This window comes from Orbicella faveolata, unplaced genomic scaffold (assembly GCF_042242905.1).
Source record: "Orbicella faveolata isolate gen_17 unplaced genomic scaffold, um_ofav_v1 contig_48, whole genome shotgun sequence".
Taxonomy (NCBI): Eukaryota; Metazoa; Cnidaria; class Anthozoa; order Scleractinia; family Merulinidae; genus Orbicella; species Orbicella faveolata.
In genome coordinates, this window is record NW_028301578.1 from 8,560,296 (window position 1) to 8,584,111 (window position 23,816).

The 23,816-nt window shown below is 37.0% G+C and overlaps 2 protein-coding genes and 2 long non-coding RNA genes across 11 annotated transcripts in view; 2 read left to right on the plus strand and 2 right to left on the minus strand.

The window, feature by feature from the left end:
• On the plus strand, positions 1–10,007 carry LOC149096370 (uncharacterized). 7 transcript variants are annotated; one of them, XR_016204485.1, is made up of 8 exons: positions 1–144; positions 382–430; positions 3,138–3,240; positions 5,698–5,756; positions 5,933–6,064; positions 7,189–7,237; positions 7,796–7,976; positions 8,924–10,007. It is a non-coding gene; the product is annotated as an uncharacterized LOC149096370 (long non-coding RNA). The 7 variants fall into 7 exon arrangements; XR_016204489.1 differs by having other exon boundaries at positions 6,013–6,064; XR_016204483.1 differs by having other exon boundaries at positions 7,189–7,976.
• Positions 9,202–23,816, minus strand: part of LOC110053162 (uncharacterized) — a 16,285-nt gene continuing 1,670 nt past the window's right edge. Inside the window, exons 4-9 of one of the 2 annotated variants that reach the window (XM_089280847.1) lie at positions 15,068–15,187; positions 14,613–14,690; positions 13,809–14,013; positions 13,586–13,711; positions 11,968–12,108; positions 9,202–11,590 (exon numbers count right to left, since the gene is read on the minus strand). In XM_089280847.1, coding sequence (XP_089136973.1) covers positions 11,270–11,590; positions 11,968–12,108; positions 13,586–13,711; positions 13,809–14,013; positions 14,613–14,690; positions 15,068–15,187 — 991 coding nt within the window. In that variant the 3' untranslated portion in view covers positions 9,202–11,269. The remainder of the gene's footprint in view (positions 11,591–11,967; positions 12,109–13,585; positions 13,712–13,808; positions 14,014–14,612; positions 14,691–15,067; positions 15,188–23,816) is intronic. The other variant, XM_089280848.1, reaches the window with a different exon arrangement.
• Positions 16,057–19,615, minus strand: LOC149096371 (uncharacterized). Its single transcript, XR_016204490.1, has 2 exons — positions 19,370–19,615; positions 16,057–18,910 (listed from the first exon to the last, which is right to left on the minus strand). It is a non-coding gene; the product is annotated as an uncharacterized LOC149096371 (long non-coding RNA).
• The window catches only part of LOC110053130 (heat shock 70 kDa protein 12A-like), a 20,851-nt gene continuing 16,650 nt past the window's right edge, over positions 19,616–23,816 (plus strand). The window contains exons 1-2 of the mRNA XM_089280845.1: positions 19,616–19,766; positions 20,518–20,853. Coding sequence (XP_089136971.1) covers positions 20,842–20,853 — 12 coding nt within the window. The 5' untranslated portion in view covers positions 19,616–19,766; positions 20,518–20,841. The remainder of the gene's footprint in view (positions 19,767–20,517; positions 20,854–23,816) is intronic.

The window sequence follows — 23,816 nt, forward strand, 5'->3', positions numbered from 1 at the left end:
TGTGTGACAGCTGAGCTGTCGACTTTGAAAGCGTAAACGTTGCTATTGCGGGCACAGTCACGTCCCAGCCAAAGCTTTTGGCTACAGCGCTCTACAGAGTCGGGAACGGTTTCTTAATAAGAGAGTTGATTTTATTTCAACAAGGTAAGTTTCCTGTGCTTTCTCTTGTCTGTTAGCTGTGTAGTTTCAGACCTACTCTACTATTCTGTATTTGCCGTTATTGTTCTGACCAAGTTGGATAACAATTAATTTTATGTGCATTATCCTCGGGCATTATCTTCTTGGTGTGCTTTCCGTTTAGACAACCAGATCTTCTTTGTTGTTTAACGCATGTCGAAAATTCTTGATTTACTTATTCAGATGTTTACAATTTTGTTTCAGCAATCGTCAGAATCGTTTCGTGTAACGCAGCTAAAGACCATTTACTGAGGTATGTCAGTCTTGTGAGCTGTTGTATGTCTTTCGTGCAATAGTACCGGGAATAGTATCGTCTTTGACAAATGCTTACGCGCGCCGTCTACTTTAGATGTAACATGTTTACTTGTATAGCTAGTAAGCTTATATACACTTAGTATTTAAATTTAAATCAAATTCTAGGCACAAGTATTCTCATCATATCGCGAACATTTCATCTGAGTGTGTGCTTACCATACATCGACAGACAGACAGACCAGGACATTTAAGCAAAAGTCGCGGATTGTAGTTGTTTTGTTTTTCGCTATATCGCTTTTAAGCTATTGATACTGTTATATTTATGATACTGCTATATTTATGGAAAATGGAACAGTTCGTTCTGCTCGGAATTTTTAGAATAATGGTAATGTGGCAGAAACTTCAAGAGAACGAAATCTTATTATCTGAACTTATGAGCTGTTGTTTCCTTTGATTTTACACTTCTTCCGAAAAGATATTCCACCGTTCCCTCGGGTGTCCCTGATGTTTTGCTACGAAATTTACGTCTTGAAGTCTCAAGGGTGGAATTCTGTGAGCGACTTTCGTGCTTCATTTCTATGATTTCCAATCAGGTTATTCTTAGTTTAATAGCGCGCGCGAATATACGTATGTATATTTTATTTGTATGAGTTCGGCTTGAACGCGTCCCAAGCAAGGAGACAAACAAGGTTTTATACGTAGCTTAACATTCCGTTGTTTCTACATTCACAAAGCTTGTTTTAAGAAAAAGGTAACTTGGATTTCCAGGGTTACAAACGATGCAATTTTTTGGCGTTTGTATTTTCGTGCAATTTTGACGCAAATACCGAAAGAACTGTATCGCGATGCAAAGCAGCGAAATTTTATCGCGTGTGCCATAGTTTCTTCAGCGGCGCGTGACGCCAGAATAACAGTTCATTTTTTTAGGCTTGCCATAAGTCGACTCTTTCTTGAAGCGGAACAAGTGCAACTGCGAGAAGTCTTCTCGTTCCGCCAACACGCACGAGTTGAAATTTAATTTATTTAACATTGGCGCGAAAATATGGTTGCCCACCGATGACCAGATATGATGACCTTGCCTCGAAAAAACACTCTCTCAGGCCACTCCTTCCTAAATACGAAATAACTGAAGCATGTTTGATTAACATGATACCGGGTTAACTTTCATACTAGTACGAACGAAGGGCGCTAAAAAATGCCCAAATTTTGAATTAGGGTAGGTGCTGTGGTCTTGCAAATGTTTATGAAACATATGGGTCGACTTGAGATGAAGATGAAGTTAAGATGAAGAAAAAAAAAATACTTTTAGCCTTCGAAAAGGCTCCCGGCGAGGACAGAAAAAAAAATTGGCGAGCGCGAAACAGAATAATTCGGAGAGTGAAGCGATCGGGGCGGGACAGGGTAGCCTGTAGACTTATATTTTTGATGTGCCTATCCGCCGTTTGTGTTAAGCCTGCAACAAATCAATCAATGAGGTAATTAGACCTGTCAAGAAGCTACATTTTCTGTACTGGCAAACAGATCTAATCGACTTAATCATTCAGCCAGGCCCGGCGTAAGTAACATGTTCACGGAACATTTCAAATTTTGTCCCTCCAGAGCCAATATTTAGAGAGCTTAAAACATATTTTGCAATACCGAAGTGAGCCTAAAGAAATTATTAGCAAATGATAGAGGTGTCGAACTCTGCTAAGCGACATGTAGATAACAGCGGAAAGTCCGGAAACCACGCCCTTGACCACTTGGGAAAAGTTTTCATCTTTGCCGGCTAAAAAACCACAAAAATTTGAAACCGCAACGGGAAAGGAAAACTTTTAGACAGAAACGGAGGGTCGCACTAGTGGGAGATAATTGTCAGTACCAAATTTCAAATTTATTTGCTTGGCAATGTCATCCCAAGCTTTGCGGGCTTGACTGCTGTTGATGCGATCGAAATTTTCGGCTCACAGGTTGAATAGCATTTTTTCTTCGTCATCTGACCATCTTACATAAGATCGTTTTCCAGTATCTACGGGTTCAGGATCAGGAGACGATTGGGAAGACGAAGATGACGACGTTTGTGAAGCGCTTGCTTGCATGGACCTGGTCGGTAGAGCGCTTTCCTGCGCAATGCTCGCATGTGAAGTGCTTGGTTGCGTTCCCCTTCCAGTCATATCATTGTAGACGGGAGCATACTGCGGGTATTCCATGCTGTCGCCGTAAAAAGCTTGAAAACCTCGTTTTTCATGTTACGCTGACAAGCGTTCACAGTTACCGCTGTGATTCCCATTGTTTGGCTCCACCCAAGCACTACGGCGTCTTTGATGTTTTGCCGATTCGCAAAGTGTTTGCCAAAGCGAAAAACCTGCGGTCGCTCTAGGCAAAGGCCCGCGATGACAGATTTCCACCGCAAAGTAAACAAATTCTGGCAAAGATTTCCCAAGTGCGACCCATACCTATAGCACAGTCAGACGGCTCCACTCTACTTAAAATTCCTCCTCATAACAGAGCATTTTGTTCTTGTTAGGCAGCACAATCAGTATCAAACTTGCTATTAATTGCCCTTAAAATAAAGACGTTTTGATCGTAATATCAGTCTCAATGCGTTTACGTAATTTCAATGTGATGTTCTATAAAAAAGGCTTTACAGAAAAAGAGACTCTAGCTTTCCATATTTTGCGACTCCGTTTGAACTGGCCTCTTTGGAGCATTCTTTGTTTCTGTAGGGAATCATGAAATGATGCCGCCTCGAACAATCGCGGTGTTGAAGGAAACATGAGAGGCACACCATTGGCTACCGAGCTCACAGTTCACAGCACGAGGAAAAGGGTTTGCAAAAATTAATGAGCTAGTTACTTCTAACCATATCTTTGTTAACTAATAGAGAAAAAAACGTTAGAGAAAAAAACGTTAGAGAAAAAAACGTTTGTGAACTATTTAGTGGTTGTTTAATGCTTAAAGACCACATGCTGAATGGTATACAGGAAGTGAGTTAAACGCTTTCTCACTAACCGAAAGTGTCCCGTGACAGAGCCTCCCAACAAAAATGAAGTTACCTCTTTAACGGCTCATCGTAAGCTAATTTTAAGTGATCTCGTTGGAGGCTTCAACACATGGAAGGTTGTGAAAGTATTTGTTATCTCTGAAGGGAGGTTTGGAAACACCAAAAGATTATTTTACTTGTAGACGACTGCTGGGAATTTTCCCAAATTATCCCAGAATCCTGATGTCTTTTCGAGAAATTCGGAGGCATTTCCACTTAGTCCCAACACGGTTATGAACAAGTGTTTGATCTCAAAAGACTTTCCTAAACTGGCAAAAACACGTCAGCTAATTAGGAGAAAAGTGTTGTCTGTCAAAATGCAATAAAGTAAGCTTAATGGAGATAAATTTTGCTCGAAACATGTAAACCTAACTTAATATTTAGACAAGTGTTTGCGATTTCGCAAGGAAGTTCAAACTTCTTCTGAACAACTTAACTTAATTTGGAGAAGTGATGGTGATCTCACAAGGGATTCCAAACTTCGTAACATCTTAACTTAATTTAGAAAAGTGTTTGTGATCTCGCAAGGGGTTCCAAAACGTATTCTGAACACCTTACCTTAATTTAGAGAAGTGTTTGTGATCTCGCAAGGGATTCCAAACCTTCGTAACATCTTTACATACTTTAGAAAAGTGTTTGTGATCTCGCAAGGGATTCCAAAACCTCTTCTAAACATCTTAACTTACTTTAGAGAAGTGTTTGTGATCTCACAAGGGATTCCAAAACTTCGTAACATCTTAACCTACTCTAGAAAAGTGTTTGTGATCTTGTAATGAATTCCAAAACTTCTTCTAAACATCTTAACTTATTTTACAAAAGTGTTTGTGATCTCGCAAGGGATTCCAAAACTTCTTCCGAACATCTTAACTTACTTTAGAAAAGTGTTTGTGATCTCACAAGGGATTCTAAAACTTCTTCTAAACATCTTAACTTATTTTAGAGAAGTGTTTGTGATCTCGCAAGGGATTCCAAAACTTCGTAACATCTTAACTTACTTTAGAAAGGTGTTTGTGATCTCGCAAGGGATTCCAAAACTTCTTCTAAACATCTTAACTTATTTTCGAGAAGTGTTTGTGATCTCGCAAGGGATTCCAAAACTTCGTAACATCTTAACTTACTTTAGAAAAGTGTTTGTGATCTCGCAAGGGATTCCAAAACTTCTTCTAAACATCTTAACTTATTTTCGAGAAGTGTTTGTGATCTCGCAAGGGATTCCAAAACTTCGTAACATCTTAACTTACTTTAGAAAAGTGTTTGTGATCTCGTAAGGGATTCCAAAACTTCTTCTAAACATCTTAACTTATTTTCGAGAAGTGTTTGTGATCTCGCAAGGGATTCCAAAACTTCGTAACATCTTTACTTACTTTAGAAAAGTGTTTGTGATCTCGCAAGGGATTGCTAATCTTCTTCTGAACATCTTAACTTATTTTAGAGAAGTGTTTGTGATCTCGCAAGGGATTCCTAATCTTCTTCTGAACATCTTAACTTATTTTAGAGAAGTGTTTGTGATCTCGCAAGGGATTCCAAAACTTCGTAACATCTTAACTTACTTTAGAAAAGTGTTTGTGATCTCGCAAGGGATTCCAAAACTTCTTCTAAACATCTTAACTTATTTTCGAGAAGTGTTTGTGATCTCGCAAGGGATTCCAAAACTTCGTAACATCTTAACTTACTTTAGAAAAGTGTTTGTGATCTCGCAAGGGATTCCAAAACTTCTTTTGAACATCTTAACTTATTTTAGAGAAGTGTTTGTGATCTCGCAAGGGATTCCAAAACTTCGTAACATCTTAACTTACTTTAGAAAAGTGTTTGTGATCTCGCAAGGGATTCCAAAACTTCTTTTGAACATCTTAACTTATATTAGAGAAGTGTTTGTGATCTCGCAAGGGATTCCAAAACTCCTACAGTTTATTTAACTAGATCAATGCTGTAACAAGGTTTTCGAAAACTGCAGAAAAAAAAAGAAATTCACTACCTATACTAAGAGAAATGCTTCAAAACTCTCTTTGGTTCTCCTGAAGGTTCCTTGAACATCGTAGTTTGTTATTCAACTGTATGAGTGTTTTTTAATTTATGAAAGTTTCCTAATCATTGAAGGGTTTACAAAGGTTTTACTTAGAAGAAGTGCAGTTACATATAGGCTATTTTAAACAATTATACCCATTTACGTGAAGTGTTATTATTTACGACTGTTCTTCGCGATTGTATTTTATTGTGTTCACATGATGTAAGTTTCTCCGCAGGTTCTAGAGTGGGACGTGGAGTACTTTGTTGGTGTTTTGCTGAACAAATTGCATTTCAGGTGTGATATAGGCTTTCCTGCAATTTGAAAAGGGAAAAAAAGGGACTCGCGTCCATATAGAGGTGTTTTTTTAACAGTTAGACACGAGTTTTTTTATGAAGGAAAGAGTGTTTTTTTAGTTTTATTAGGCAATTTCAAAGATAAAGATACAAAACTGTCAATTTTTCCTTTTGAAGGTCAAAAAAGTCAATACCATTTTTCAAGATAAAGATCAACGCGCGCATGCTAAATGTTGTTCCTTTCCTTTTTACACAAGTTGAAAGAGAGAGTTGACTGTGAGACCATTCTGCGTCAACACTGTAATTCAGGTAGGTAATTCACCCCATATAATAACGTTAAGGACTGCAAAAAGATTCTAAGGAAAGCTCTTTTTAACAGCTCAGTTTCACGAAAATAAGTAGGCATATGGTCAGCTGCATATCACTAATTTCTGGTAGAAATGCTAGCGTCGGACGTGGTGATGGTTGTTGAGCATCTGACATAAGCAGTTAGAAGAAGTGTTATGCAAATGGAAACTGGAATTATGCAGTTTACAGGCTTCGAGGTCAAGATAGTGCCTTCCTGGCAAACGTTTTGTTTAGTAAAGCATATTAAATAATTAGTAGCGTTTAAATCAGATATAATTAATCAGTAGCAAGATTCAGTTTTCTGTCAGAAACTCGAAAGCCTCCAGTAGAAAAGATCCAATGCAAAAATAGCAGCCTAAATGTATGTCGCCTAGAAGAAACACTCCCCTAAAGGAATTAAAACTATTTACCTTGAAGATTAGGACAAAATAAATCACTGTGTCGAGTTTTAAGGCTATCTTCTTCTCTAATTGGAGATCACAATTACATATACGTTATCAAAAAAGTGAAAACGAGGCTATGTAGGCCAGAGTCGTTTTATTCCCTTATAATCCGTTAAATAAGTCTCTACTTTGTAACCTATAAACCAAAAAACGCCAAAGGGTTTTTAGTATTTTGTTCCATTTGCTTTTTTAGTGTGATCACGTTATAAGAAACGTGACCAGACAACAGAAGGCATTGGTAGCCATTTTTGCATATGGTCAGTTAGAAAAATAGATCGTTAGATGATGTTGTAGCTTCCTAGAGGGACGCTGTTTGGGCAAGAATGCACTTTCTTTAGTGCATCTGCTAACGAGGATTAGGATGTTTTGGATTATAGGTTCTGGGTACGATTTCTCACAAGTGCCGCCAACACTTGACTCGGAGCTGCAGTTGGGATTATAAGAAGATATATGGTCTTTCATATATTCACTTGTAGTTGGCACTATGGTTGAAGGGGCAGGTGCACCAGAGCAGTTTTGTTTTCTCACAATTCTTTCAAAATTTGCAAACGAATGAACTATTAATATTGCTCTGGCCCGAGAATGAAAACTAGTTCAAAATGTCTGCTGGTTTTTCTCAATGTTGAGTTTTTCTATTTGTAGCTAGCAAGGGGTTATTAATACAGTCTGGATTATAGATTCTGAGGAACAGGTACGATTTCTCATAAGTACCACCAATACTTAAAGATATACTCGGGGCTGTCAAAAAGTTATGTCGTTAAGTTTGAAGGGGGCAGGTACACCAGAGCAGTTTAAAAACTGGAATGTGTGAGCTCGAGGTTCATTTCCAGCCCTTGTTCCTCCCATTATGGACTGAGAGGAAAAATTCAATTACAATTTGTAAATTGGCAGAGCTAACTCTGAGTATTGAACAGATCCGAGCATAAAATCCACTATAGTACATTTGAAATTATCTACCAGTTTCAAAAGGTAACTAAGGCAGTCTGAACCTGGGTCCGTTGAGGTATTGGTTTCCTAAAAACGCTGACAACCCTAAACAGCAATGGCAGTTAAGCAATTAATTTATCGTAAGTTTTCATTTTCTAGGTATTGCTCATTTTATGGCAAAATAAATGGTTTCTATAGATTTTTTTACAACAAACATCTAATTCTATTGGATTTTACTTTTTTTATGCATGCTACATCTCCATTGAAGCCTGTATACATTTGGAAGAAAAAATGCAATCTACTTTGCATTTTTCATTAACAGCTGAATGGAGCAATGAGTTCTTGTAGTCTTTGTGGCCTTGGACACAGTTCAATTATGATACATTCAGCGACAGTTGTTTTGCGGAGGGCTATAAATTACCGCTAGATGAATTATTGCATGGATGGAGAACTGTCCTAATCTTACTGCCATTCAATGATAATTGTAGTGTTTCCTTTTTGAGGTAAGTAAAATTTTTGTTTTTTCATGTTCACTAGTTAATTTAGTCATAATTGATTAATTAATTAATTATAATTAATTAATTGATTAATTATAACTGAGTCAAATTAATTAATTGATTAATTAATAAGATTCAACGGAATTTTAATTTAATTAACTCAATTAATTAAATTAAAACTGAATTAAAAAAGTTATTTATACTCTTCCTGGCTGGCGCAAAAAGTAATGTAAAAATTGCTGGGAAAACCAGCGTTTCTTAAGTTGTGCTGGCTGGGAAAAAGCATCCCCCAAACGGTTCCTGGCTGGCAACTTCATTTAGCTATCTTCTACTAGCTGGCAGTGCGGAGCGGATATTATTTTCCCACGGTTGTTAATTATTAACTATTTATCTCTTATTGGATGTCCATTAATACTTTCGAGCAACAACAAGTCAATTTTAAAATTTTTCCCGTTGAGCACTCCTGATAAGTACTTGTTGAGTTTGCTATGAGTTTTCTACTGTTAGTTCTTGACTCAGCCGAACCAGGAAACAATTACTTTAGCCTGTTCCCCTTCTGTTCTGCAAATTGAATTACTGTATTACCAATATTGTTCATCTGATAGCTAACCGATAGTCCTTTTAAACCTGTTGGTGTTTGTGTATTTAATGAGGTCCTAATTTATTTGTATGTTGTAAATATACATGTACTGTCTGAATAAGAATTATATATTCAGTTTCCTTCTTAAGCTGGCCCAGACTGCTATCAGCTGCGCCAGTGCAACACACTCGCCTAACGGCTTGAGTGACACTTTTTTCGTTCTTTCCATATTTTGACATTATCTCTGATCTATGAGCTCGAGATTTCTTTGCGTGATAGTAACCATCACGCATGGAAATCTCGAGCTCATAATTTAACTCTTTTCGTACAAATCTGCCAGTCGTTCAAAACTTTGTTTAAATCCTCTTCACAGACTCTTCGAAAGCGCAAGGAAGCGGCCACCTGTTTGCAAACAAGCCCACACTGCTACGCTACGCCAATCAGAGAACAGCATTCGTGATAGAACGCTATGGATTAATATACTAGTACTGAACAGACGTGTGGCGACATTGAATCGATACATTCGTTCCGTATAAATGATGATATCTTGCAACAGGCATCACCTTATGTAAAACGAAGCCAACCTGGCTATAAAAACGAGCTTGTAAACTTTACGGTAATGTCTGGTTAGAAATAAATCAATCAATTCACTTGTAAGATTGGTCAACTTTATTTTTCTGAGACACACCATCCCAGCGGCTTGAAAGTATATTGTAACATTATCAGAAGTGGTTATGCAGATATTAAAACAGAAATATACAGTAAACCGCCAGTTGCACTAATTTACTAAAATCTCAAAATGTATACATTGTAACTCACATTATTACAGAAAGACCGCGTTGTGACGTCATGACTAAAAAGAAGCATTGCGCAATGAGACTTGCGCCCAGAGTTTCTCCGGTGACCAATTAAGCATTGTAAGTTCCAGCGTTTTCCAATGGTGATGAACATCCAACGTAAAAAACAAACAAAAAAACAAAAAACAACTCTTGTTATTAAAACTTCGAATCACTTATTTTTCATTGTTGCAAAAGGGATTCTCTCGCCTTTCGCAATGGTACTTAAGGTTACTTCCCACCTTCAGAGGCCAAAAAAATCGTTTTTTCTTTTATTTGACAAAATTTAAGTTCGTCATTTTATCTAGTGTTTCCAAAAGAGAAACATTAAAAATCTCAAAAAGCGGCCGAGTTATTTAGAAAAAACGTATTTTCAAATAAAGTTAATAAACTAGGAAGGTGTCACAATCTTGTCAACGGACGAGAACCCTGGGGAAATTTTCGCGGCAAACGCTCATCGCTCGTATTTCATGTCATTTGCATATTTTTATTTACATCACGCACTTGACAAAAATTCCCACGTGGAAGCTCTTTACGCTAACTCCTATGGAAAAATCAAAAGCAGAAAAAAGGCCTTGGGTAAAGAAAACGAAAAAACCCGGCTCAAAGAAGAAAGAAAAACCTCCATATTATCAAGGAAAGAAAAAAAAAACCTTGCTGAAAGCGACAAAGGCCCTTGGTTTGGCTAAACGCCTTCGACAATCTCGGCGTCTGCAGAAGATCCGGAGCGTTCGAATATCCTTGGAGCAAGTAGCTTAAAAATCAAAGTTAACGTCAGTGCAGGCTGCGAACAAGATTCTTCGTCGGAATCTGGCGGAAGTGATAAAGAAAATGAAACCTACCCAAGGGAACTCACTTCAGCAATAAGGGTATTTCTTAAGCTGTCCGTCGATTCCTTAACGTCTTGTTTTTCAGCGGCACATTTTCCGCCTTTAGCCTTTTTAACGCGGGTTTTGCCTTTGCCTTTGGCGTCTTTGCCCATTATATTACGTCGCCGTCCTAAATTGAACTCCACTGAGCGAGATAAAAAAAACATGTTGCAATGCGATACTTTTCCCGGGAAATCTTGATCTATTGTCATGGGCACTAGGAGGTCCTGTTGTTCCATTGGTTTGCGGTTTTATTAGGCGTGATAATCTCCGGGTGTGGCGCAAGTTGTTTACGAACCTTTACAAGCTAAAATCTCGCATTTGATTTTTGGAGGAATACATCCACTTTGAGCGAATTTATAGAGTATGCAGATTTGACGGATTTTCTTGAAATTTTGCCAGAACATTCCAGAGATAATGACAAACCAAAGTGTGTCGGGAAATTTTGATATTTAACACATTTTTCCCGTGGCGTCCATTTACGCAACAAGTCTCGCATATTTTTAGCTACTCCAACTTTAGAAGTGGATATCTAGACAACCAATCAGAATATCGAAAAAGCCCGACACACTTTCGTTGATTGATGCCTTGTGAATAAGACTGCGCAGCCATTTTGCTCGCACTGCGGAATCCGATACCCGATAAATTCAATAGAAGAAGCCTCGGTCGTTTCAGGCCTTACCGCCTCCTGACATTTCCTAAAAGAAAACATTGCTGAAATTGTATTTTTTTTTCGTAAAGTACATTTATTAAGGTTTCTTATGATATATAGTTTGTTGGGGTTTTATTGAAACTGGCGCGCGTACGATTTTTTCCCGAAGGGCACCTGCGAAGGTAGGAAGTAACCTTAAAGTCAGTTTCAAATATTGACTACAAAAAAAGAATGTCACCAAAGCACAACTGTAATGGCATGGTATGGAACCCGTCGCCATCCTGAAGTCATTTTCTCTACGTTCTGAGTCCTAAAGAGTTGTGTAAGGTTCTTAAGCAACTTGTGTGAAGTTAACTCTGTGACTACTTTTCTAGAGCAACTTCGCCTTTAACAATAATTCTTCCTCCTCCATCCACCAAACCAGGCCACAGATAATTAACCTTTTCATTCTGGTACATCGATCGGCCGTCTCGTGCATCGCCATGGGATTCCACGATTTTGTGACACTCTCTCTTGTAAGTGAAGGATTGATATTCAAGCCTCAGTGGTGGAGCTTGTGTAACCATACGCCACGTTAACGTGATGCAAGCCTTTAAGTAATCGTTCAGCTGGGCGTCTACTAATTTTACAAGTTCAGGAGACTGCTCTTTCTTTAGTTCTTGGGAGATTTTTTGCTTGACGTCCTTGACATAAATGACACGGAAATCAGAGGTTTAGTTATAAGAAATAAAAAGGAGAGCATGTCCTTGATCAAGAACGGGCGCAGTATAGGTACAATTATTATCTAATGATGAAAATTTGGGTGTCATTAGTACCAAAACAAAATCGTGGTGCTGTTCATGTGTCTAACCACAATTCAAAACAATGTGTTTTTTTCATCGCTTTTCAGATTCTCAAGTCTTAGTTTTACTCATATATGCAAACGTTTTAATCCTCAAAGAGGTCAGAACGTCGTTTTAGATCGATTGTTTTATCTTAAAACTGTGTTTCAAAGAAAATGCCTATTAGAATAACAATAATAATAATAATAAAAAAACAAAAAAACAAAAAAAAAACTGACCTCTAAGAAGATATCAGTGTCGATCTTTGGGGCCAATTCTTTGATAGCCAGCAATACCACATCGACGACATCCCTAGGATATTCCGATCCACTGCCGCATAAAGGAACCTCAAAAGGCATTGTTTGGCCTTCAGTTCTCTGCTGGAGACATAGGTAATAGAAAGGAATGGTTATGAAGCCTGGCAAGCATTAAAAGAGCAAACAAAGATGCCAAAAGTTATGTTGGAAGTTCCACGACCGTGCACAATCTTTTGTCTTGCGCTCATACACTATATGCATGAATAACGTAACCGAAACGTTTCTATTAGTTAGTTCCTCAGTCGGTGGTAAACAACTGTTGCGTTTTGCGCACGGTCAAGGGCAAAAAAGAGAACAAAAAGATAACCATCAACAGTCTTTTTCCTCGACCGAAACAGCAGGATGAAACCGACCGTCCATCATAAAGTCAATCTTAGACTCCCCTGCGTTAGAACGAATTGGGAAAAACAAAGAACTGCCTATCACGCTATTAATGATTTTAATTCTTACAGCCAGATAATACGCGACTCTGCTAATGTAAATATTTTTAAGAGACAGGTTTTTAATTTTTTAACTTAAGTGTTCTACAAATTTCATATTTTTAGTTCTATTAATTAGTATTAATCTTTGAAGTCCTTTTCGAAAACCACATGTACGTGGAAAAGTTTCCTCAATAAAGATTATTATTATTTTTTCATCTGGAGTAGTGTACAGAATCAATTACAGTCAGTGCGATTTTGTATACTATGGCCAGACCGAAAGATCACTGAAGATGCGGGTTCCCGAGCACAAAAAGGCTGTCTTGATGTTCGATCATAACTCCAAACTTGCGTGCCATGTTCACGAATGTCATCATCACATGGATTTTGAAAACGTTGACGTCGTCGGACATGAGGCACATTACTATCAGCGGCTTTTTCTAGAAGCTTGGATGTCTGTAAAAGACCCGAACGCTGGGAATGATCACATAGTCATCCCTGAAGTCTACAAGTGCTTGGCACGCACTTAAAATTTTCTCGAGTCACGCGCATACAGCACGCGCAACGTTTCAATTTTAAAAAAGTTTTTAAATCGCGCGTAACATCAAGCGGTCTTTCAACTGATGAAGGCTTAAGAGTTAGCCGAAACGTCTTGCTAAAATATACAAGTCAGTGACAAAAAACGGCACTTTTATCGATTATGTCATCTCCTGACTACATATACTCAATTTTTAAATACAACAAAGAACTTTGTCGAGTTTCATAATCATCCCCCAATGAAATATGCTGATTAGGAGTATGATTCGATTCAATACTACATTGAGCCTATAAGGTCTGTTATGTAGACGATAATTTAGATGCACTGCTCACTGAGTCTGTTGTTAAGAGTAGTCTTTTTTATTTCTATTGCTCAATTTGAGTTTCTTACATAGATAACTAATCAAACGAAAAAAAAATGTGGACAAGTAAAGGAATCATAGAATGATCATGCATGATTGAGTGAATAAGCCAACACAATTAATAAAATCACATAGCCCAGTATTCTCAAAGGACATATTGGTACTTTGCAAGCTCCGAAACTAAAATTACCGCGACAAATACGTTACAGAGCTAAAGCCTACCTTCGCCATTTTTTTTTTAAAGCAGTCATGACCGATATTTGGACCTTTTACCACTGCAAACTTGGCTACTTCTTTCAAAACGTCAACCATGGCTCTGTTCGTGTCCAAAACATACTCGTAAACTACCTGTTCGTAAAAAAGGACATTTTTGACAGGCTATCGAAATACCAAATAGCGATCTTAAAACCTGGGTACACTAACGCAATCAAAAAAGAGCACCAACCTCAAACATCATACAGGTTAATCTTTTCGCATTGATATCCGTTTCCTCCTGGTATTTCCCTCGGATCATGATGCAGGTATCAATACGCTCATCACTGGCAAAAGCTTTAAAATCCTGTTCCACCCTGGACTGTCTGTTTAAACTAAGGGTGTCTTCAACATGTCGTTGATCCTGCTTGGTTCGCATGTCACTGTAATGTGCCACTCTTTAAAAGAACAGTGACGCACTACTGAGGTTGATTGCATTTACAAGTTAAACCTTATGCGTTATTTAGCAAGTCGGAAAGTGGGATGATAGAATTTACACATAATACAAAAGTGGAAGGCTTGTTGGCTTAATATTGAGTGGGTTATACTCCGGGTTTCGGGCCCTGGCCGAGTTCATTGTGTTGCATTTACGCTCACAGTGGCTCTTTCCACACAGATGTGGACTACTGGCGAATTAATAAAAATCGCGGGTAACCCTGTGATCGACCAGCATTTCGTCCAGCGGGGAGTGAAATAGTTGTAGTGGCTCTTATTCATAATCTTAACTTCGTCGATAAACAGCGAGGCTGTGGAGGTGAACTCTCAGCAGGTTAGCTTCACAATCAGAAATGTGACTGTTTATATTAAAGGAACTCAATAAATATGATGGGAACTTGGATTTGCATGGGAAAATGAGACGTGAGTCACAGGGACCTGGACTGGAACTGGGATTTAGGCGAAAACATAGGCTGGAAATGGGACTTGGGAAAAATTTGGGCTAGAAAAAGGATACAACCACCCTTAACCCTCATATTAGAAATGATCCGATGACTCCTACCTTCTCATAAGTGATTCAATTTCTCTTTCTTTTGCTCCAAGATCTCGTTTACACTCACGCAGTTCTTCCCTCAAATCTCTGTGAAATATAATATTTTAGTATCAATTTTTGGCAAATGTTGAAAAAATGTATTTACTCATAAATAGCATATATTTTCCACATCTTTGCTCGAGTGTGGAGTATCCAAAATATCTTTTTCCCCTTGCAGCGAAAAAACAAAACAAAAACAAACCTCAGATATTTTTATAATAATTCCATCGTAAATAGCCTTATATATCTGGGAAAGGCTGGAAATATGAGTGGTTTACTTGAGACAAAAACCAGGAGAGCCTCTCCAATGACGTCTTCAGGAATATCCTGATCGGGCATAATTATTGATGCCATTGATGACAAAAATTTATTCCAACAGGTTGAAGAAGCATCATACTTTATGCATAAGTACCACTAGTGATTACCTTACATAGCTTGAATCAGCCGCCTCAACTTGGCACTCGACACTCTTTTCGTCAACAACTTTGGTCTCCTTTGAAACACATTTACTTTCTTCAACTTCTTTAAGTGATGTCCCCTCATTTCTGCAATTATAATTTTGTGCTCAGCCACAGCACGGTACGAGCCAAATTGGATACTAAAGACGGGCCATCTTTTAACAAATAAAAATGCCTCAACTGTGCTTTGTTCTGTTGTAAAGCACGCAGGAAACGAGAGCACCAAAGAGGGTAGGGAAACAGAAACAAACAGCCCAATTGAGGTTTGCACGGGAGCCACGTTGCATAGTCTTTTTCCTATGGGAAAAAAATGTTATTTCTAATGCAAAACATTTCCATTGTTCCTGCCAAGCAACATGGCTGCCGTGCAAAACCTCTATTGGTGTTTTCTTTCTTATTTTTGGTCTCTTACTGCGTGGTAATGTCGTCACTTGAAGCATTAGAGCTGAAAGAATTACAAATCTTTATTGTTTGTTCATTCTGCTACTTGACTCGAGCTCGAGGGTGTCATTGGCAAATGTTATCGGCAAAATTAAGTTTACTTGTAGCTCAAGTGCTGTCTGTACTGTTAACAACGGCCTGAATGTTTACTGAAGCCAAAGACAAAAGTCCGTTACTTTGGGGATGTCTAACCCTTACCAAACCAAGCACTATTTTAAATGTATTTAAATACTATTTTTAAGAACTGTTTTTAACCTATTTTATGAAATAGATTAAAAACAGGGCGAAAAGTGTATTTTTAACGTAGTTTTCGACTGCTTTTAATGGTGTTTAAACCTGTTTAAAACACTATTGAAACAAAATTTGAAATGTATTTTGAAAAGCTTTTAAAAATATAGTTAAAATTCCAAAACTCGAAATCCTTTGCTAAGTTTAAAAATATAATTAAAATAGTCTGTAACTACTTTAAAAATCTCTCGAGGAACACAGCATTCGGAATAAAAACAGGACACAAATCGTTTTAAAAACAGCTTTTAATCTGCAAGACTATTTTAAAACTAGTTTAAATGACAATTTTAAAAGTATTTTATACAAAATAGGTTTAAAATGGGTGCAAAATTATATTTTTAACATATTTTTCGACTGATTTTAAAGGTGTTGAAACCTGTTTAAAACACTATTGAAATCCACTGTCTCAAAATATATTTCAATAGTACTTTAAACAGTTTAAAAATTAAAGTGGATCATATATGAAAAAAATATGTCAAATACAATATAACCATATGAAAATAGCTTTAAAATAGTCTTGAAATGGCATACAGTAATATAGTATAAAGCAGCGTAAAAATAGCACAAAATAGCATAAAAACAGTATGAGAATACAGTAAAAATAGTATAAAAATAGTACTAAAATAGCATCAACTAATGTGAAAATAGTTTTAAAATAGTGTCAAAACAGCATAACAATACTGCTAAATAATCTTGAACTTACATGTAACTTTGCTCTAGTTGTGAACAACACATGACATGCTAGAAGTCAGTGTAGGGCAAACTCAAGCTTGATGGGGGTGCTTGGCTCTACTTCTTTCTTTACTTGTATAATAAATGTAGCTCTATGCTTACTGTATCTGTATATGAAAAGCTGTAATAACAGTTGAGGTTGCAATAATATATTTTTTTTGTCTATAAAAGGCTAAAAGTTACTAAAATTTTAAAAACCAAAACATTTTTGAGTGCACGGTCATCATCAGTGCTACATATTTTCTTTGTTAAGAAGAATTGCAAACAATGTAAAGGAGTCAAAGGAACATGCATGTATCAATGCCAATTGAGAACTTGAGGCTAAGGGTCAATTACTTAGTATAAAACATCCTCTATATCACTCCCTTTAAGGCTAAATACAGGCTATTGACTTGTACCGGTATGCTATGTCTGCAGGGCTGTCATTAAGGGCTGTTAACCATAACACCTGTTATGGCTGAGTATGCTTGATTTTCCCTTGATGCTATGGGTGAAATTCCCTGCTGTTTAGAGAATTCACCCACAAAGTAACAAATTTTCTATGGGTGTGGAGAATAAGGCTACAGGTGACTAACAAATTAATGACAACCCTGGTCTGTACATGGGAAATATACATGTATACATTGTAATTAAACGTACATGAAGGACATGAAGTACATGCATCAATCACTTCTAATCAAGGGAACCCTTTGGCCAATTTAGAGGGTACAACTCATTATGTGTGACTTTTGTACATTTAGTAGGTGATAATCACGTCGTGCAAAGGTTTTGTTCATCTTTCGTCATTGAGCAATGTCTGAGGCTACAATTAAACCCTGCATCATTTATGTGGTCCATGTTACAGTTACAAGCAAGTTGTAGGTTTGATTTTGAGTCATGGACTTGTCTTATGTACATGTACATGTGCATATAGCAATTAAAACTGTACCATCTTTTTGGGCCTACAGATATTCAGACTATGAGTAGTCCCGGCCTCTTTCGCGTAGTCTATTGTGTGTGATGCAAATGAAACCCGCAAGAAAAAATGTTGATTTTCTTTCGCGTCATGCATGATGCATGGACTAAGGGCCTCTTCATATGAGCCCGGTAACTGGACACTGTGTTTCAAAAGCAAAGCTATTTTGCCTAAAAAGTTTCAGCCTGGTTACCCGGGCTGGAGTGTTCGTATGGGAAAATTCTCATCCTGGTTACCGAGATCTTGGATGCAAAAATCGAGATCTCAGTTACCCGGCCAGCCTGGCTTCTCATACATATATGAACACATCAAAATTTTTCTGAAAGAAAGAGTGGCGAGGCAAGATCTCAGAAACCGAGCTAGGCCGGTTGACCGGGCTCATATGAAGAGACCCTAAGCCAAAGAGGGAATACTTGTAGTCTTAGCAAGCAGGGCAGGGAAAAACAAACATCCCATTGCCTGGGGCAAGTAAATTTTGCTCTTGGGCAAGTGAAAACAGAAGTTTGGAGGTCTGGTAAGGAAGGCAAGTGAAATTAGCCTCAGTACATGTAATCTTGTGAATAACAATTTCCAATCAAAACCTATTTCAAAACTTAAGACTACAAGATGAGCAAAACAGTGAGTTGAAAGCATGGATTAATTTAAAATCCAAGCATACTTTGTATCTGACACAACAATATTATTGTGCCACTGTTAGTAGTTTCTTTCACCTAGTTTCATAGTACCAGTAAACTCATTTTGTTATAGTCTATCACTTACTGTAGACAGCAACTAGTAAATGATATAGTTGATAAGGCGTGAACCTTGCGTGCCCATTGGGCATTAGTAATATTTTAGTGGAGCCAACTGAAAACTGAAATAGACTGGCACACTGTGCAACTAGATTTCATTTTTTTTTCCTGCCCTGGCAAGATGAAGCTCAAAAAACCAAAACCACTTGCAGTAAGTTATAGGGAACCCAAGCTGTCACAAGTCAAGGTCTTGTGCAATTTGAGGTAAAGTTTTACAAAAACTACAGTATTCCAACATGAAAGAATTAATTAATGCATACCATGTTTCTCTTAAAATAAACTTTGTAGCCGCAGTGTATGTAATATATAATCGATAATAATATTATTTACAAGTTAACAAAAATTATCTCATCAAGTTGTAAAGTTCATTCATTTCCAACAAGAAACAACTGTACTTTCACTGATGTGGCATGACTGTAGTAGCTACGTATAGCTTCCTTTCTAACCCTAACTTTAGTTATTTCCTTCTTTAAAAATTTACCAACGATTGCAGAATTGCAGCAATAACTTCGTAACCAGAAGGCAGTTGAAAGACCCCATCAGACTTGCAGAGACTTTGGCCCTAACAGGGCAGCACCACTCTCCATCTCCTGTTTCTCAAAGCTGAAAATAAAAACAAAATTATTTATTGCATGTTATCATGTTAAGTCTATAAAGTTGCCTTTCCACTTGAACAAAAACAAACTGTTTGATTTAACTTCTACAGTTCGCACTTTAATTTCCCTACGAAGAGATCGATCAGTTTATGCCATGTCAAGATAGTAAAATGATCACAATGGATGAGTAATTTACGGCTGCACAAAAATGGCATACACAGTTGTACATTGTAAACATGTAACTGCCATATAACTGATCATACATGTATATAAAACAGTACCTATAATTATGTAGACTGGACGAAGAACAATTCAAAATTCAGATCTATGTTTCATAGGCAATCATCTAATTCGATAAAACGTGGTTACAAATATAAAATGTGGTTACAAATATGTTACATGTACTTATATGAACATGCATCTCTTCGAATGTAAGACACACCGAGACAGAAGATGGTTGGCTTACCTCCACGGCATTTCCTTGAGACATTACCAAGTTGAAGTCCATCGCAAAGGCAAATCATGGTCGCTGCACCCACGAGTCATATGATTCGGTCGGTCCCTTAACTTTTCGTCCAGTAAAAGGTAAAAAAAACAAACAAATGAACTGTTGCACTGGTTTTAAACGGCTGGAACGAAACCTTCGTTTTACACAACAATTTTGAAATGGAAACAAGTCACGTGGTTACTTGCATGATCTTTCACGCAATCACAGCTGACCAAAATGCTCGCATCAGAGTATTGCACCGGCGGGTCAGCGGAAAATCGACCGGAAAATCCGTTTGCGCCAAAAGTTACGACCGCCAACACGAAGCAAGAGGAGTGCTACATTGGATATAGTTATTAGCCCAGGATTTTTAACGGTACGTTATCTGTTTATTTTATCTGCTTAAACTCCATTTTTTTGTTTACAACCCTCGTAAATTTTTCAAGCGTATTTTCAGGTATTTTACATTGAGACATACGCCAGTTAAGTTTCGCGGGTAATGCTTGGCGATTTCTTGTTTGAAAGATGCGCCAAATGTTCATTCATAAAAGAAGCTTTCTCTTAGATGTATGGCTTTGCTCCAGACGTAACTAATCGCGCATCAAATAGAAGGTTCGATTAAACGAACTTTATCGAAATCAATCGAACTTAATCGAACGATTGGGTTCGAACTCTCGAAGAACAAAATTGGGGCATTCGAATGAATCGAATCGCACTTTGTTGTCGTGCGAGAATGTGTTGTACACATGTTCATGTATTAACTAATTGCATGCTATAACACATGAAATCCAAGCTTGAATCAAGCCTACCATGAACAGAATCCTTGCATTTTGGCTGCGACGTTAGGTGTCACTCAACCTGCATTCGCCCTATTGTTTCTATCGTTAATTTTACTTTAATTATTTTCATTCTTCTATATTATGGTTCCTGTAATTACATTGTAGATTTCTTGACAAAAATGATATGCACACAAAGGGGCTCTGGAAAATGGTTGAAGGGACTAGTGATAGGGACTTCTCCCCATGCACATGTTAGTTTTGACCTTCAGTGGGGGATAGACAAGCATTCAGTGTAGTTCAAATTCACCAAATTTTTGATTAGATGAATGCACTATATTTATGTGGCAGGTTGATATATATCCAAAAAATATGGCTAAGCACAACAAAGGTTCAGGAAGAAGAAATTACCTGGCAAGAAGAAGAAAAAATAATGAAAGACAAGAGGATGAAGTAATAAGAGAAGGATAAAAACACAGAAAACTAGCTGAAGTATTTCGTTCTTTGCAAGAAACTGAGGCAGATGAAACAAGTTGGGAAAGATTTGCGAAATCAGCGTGATTTACCACGAAGGCGTTTTTATGTGGTCCAATGAGGGTTCTTTATCCTCTTTTGCTTGTAACATTTTCAAGAACAAGAGAAAATTTAACCATTTACAGAATAACCCACTAGGACATGAATGGATGGGTAAGTGGATAATGCAATTGATACATGTACATAATTAATCATGAAATGTTCCAAGTCCTGGTTCAGTAGTTGTTGTTTGCAAGATCTTGAAGCTTGGGCTCTAATTTGTAAGATGGCACACAAGCAAATGCGCAAAGGCCTCTGGGTGCTCTGAAATCTTGTTGTTGACAACTGAAAAATAAATCTTGTCATTATTCGATGCATTTTTTTCTTCCTTTTCACTGGCCGAGAGCCCACCAAGTGACCTGTAAATAACTGCCTACAAATAATGGTCTGCTCATGCGTAGTACCGTCTAAATGTGTTTGCTGCAAATAATATTCTGCTCATGCGTAATTGGAACCAAGCTCTCAGGTGAAACAATTTAAATGGCAGATCACTTCCCTGAGCTGTGATTGGGTGGTCACAGATCAATTATTTGCGTCAGCGTTCAGCTTTGGCAAATAATTGATCTGCTTGCCGCTGACAAATCATGATATTTTGCTCAACCTCATTCAATAATAATTATTATTCACAGTTATTGTGAATTTGATACATATATTTGTTTGGTTTTGAAACCAAATGAACCGGCACTTTTTGCCAGCTTGCTGTGATGTTAGTAGTGAATGCCTCTTGTTAACAGATCAGAGCACAGACTCTTATAATATTAGCCTGGTCACAGCATCTGTCATTGAAACCAAGCAGTAAATTCAACGTAAGTCTGCTCATAACAGACTGGAACAACAACTTTTATCATTAAAAACTATTTAGACAAAAAAAAAAATTTGATTTCTTACATTGTTAACAATAATGACTAAACTGTTGTACAAATATTAGTTCAAACCACTTTTGACCTCAAAATTAAATGACTGTAAAATCTGGAAAACTGTAACTGCTCATATGGGAAACAAGAAAAAAAGAATTGTTTGAAAGAACAAAAAAAAAAAGGAATTTGGTTGTGAGATCTTGATTTTGGTGTACTTTGTGAGTGACAGCACTTTTGCAAGATCTTGAAGCATGTATGCCATGATGGGTGACCACAATAGGTAACTGGCTGATTACTACAAGCAATTTTCTTTTTCATATTCAGTGGTTGTCATTTCTTGTGATTTGTTTTGAGACCTTCCACATGCACACTGTGAGTGGGACACTCTGCCAAAATTATGTAAATTATGTAATCTTGAAGCATGTACATGGTGACTGACCACAATCAATAAATGGCCAATTACTGCAAGCAAGTTACATGTACCTTGAAATTTTCATTTTAATATTGAGTAGATGTGATTTTTTGTGATTTGATTGTGAGATCTTAATTCTGGTCTACTTTGTGAGTGATGGCATGTTTTGCCATTAGGGGTGGCCCTAACCAATAATAAGTAATGTCAACCAATTACTTGGATCAATTTTCCTTGAGTTATTAGTTGCTGCTTTCAGAAATTTGATTGCTTCTGGTAAATTTTTAAAGTGATGACACTTTTGCCAAGACTTGTATATTGTACATGTCCATGCAGACATCGAAGAGCTTGAATTGCTTTCAAAATTACTTCTCCCGCCACCCTTTTGAAACATTGCATGGTTATTTTTCTTGTATTCCTGCTGTACAGTTCAGGTTGATAACAGTGGGCGAAAAAGTTCCACTCGATAGCTTGTGCTAGCCCAGTGTGGTACATATAATATAGAACTTACCTGCTGTTTTCTAGATAAAATGTAAACTAAACCTACTACAGTTGAGGACCATTGTGTTTAAAGGTTTTGTATGTAAAGCTTGAGTGAAAAGAAACTACAAGCAGTTTTCAAAAAGGGGATGCAAATTATGTTGATTGCATTATAAATTTCCAGTGGGCTAGATTTAGAAACAGTGCAAAAATGGTGTATTTAAAATCTGTTGTTAAGATAGACATTGCTGTCATTATTTAAAACTACTATTTAAATAGTGTACTCACCTGATTAAAACTTAAAATATGTTTAAAACAGACTGTTTTGGTTGTATTTTAAAGCTTAATATGAATTGCTATCTCAAATAGGTTTTAAACTTCCTATTTAAAACATATTTTATGCTCTTGACATGTCAACTACATTTTAAATACCCTATTTAAAGAGTATTTTAACACTGAAAATTTGTAAAATACTTTTTAAACCTACAACCATTGCCAATATAACTTTCAAAACAGGCTTTAACTAGAATTTTGAAACTGTTTGAACGAAACTTTTGTAGCCATAGTATTAAAATAGATTTTAAATCCCCTATTTAAACCCTGTTTTGAGCTCAAACTACGTTAAAAACAGAGTGAAAATCATTCCCAGGTCATGAAATAGGTTCTAACTATACTTGAAATACATTACAAACAAGAAGCAAAATTTTGAATTTTGTACAAAATAGCACAAAAATACCCTATAGTGACTTTAAAATACTCTTTAAATCATCAAAATACATTCAAAACAGTTTAAAATCAGTTTAAAAATACAGCTGGTTTGGTAAGGATAAGTTATTCAAAATATTTCCGGGAAAAAGTTCGTAAATCTGTCCGCCATTTTTTTCAACCCGACCGATGCTTGTGTGAGCATTATATATATATAGCTCCCTACTTTGTACTCTCATAAATTGTTTTTTTTTTTAATATTGAACCCGCTAGCTATTCGTATAAGAATGCAATAATGAATTGATTATTTAAATACTGAGCCCGCTTTTCGTTTCAAGAATGCAATAATGAATTGATGTTTTAAATAATAAACCGGCTAGTCGTTTCACTAAGTACAATTTTAAATTGAACATTTGAATATTGAACCCGTTAGCCGTAAATTCTTGAAACAACTAGCGAGTTCAATATTCAAATAATAAATCCATAATTGCATTCTTGGAACGACTAGCGCGTTCAATATTCAAATAATCAATTCAGTATTGCACTCTTGGACCGACTAGCGAGTTCAATATTCAAATAATCAATTCAGTATTGCACTCTTGGATCGACTAGCGAGTTCAATATTC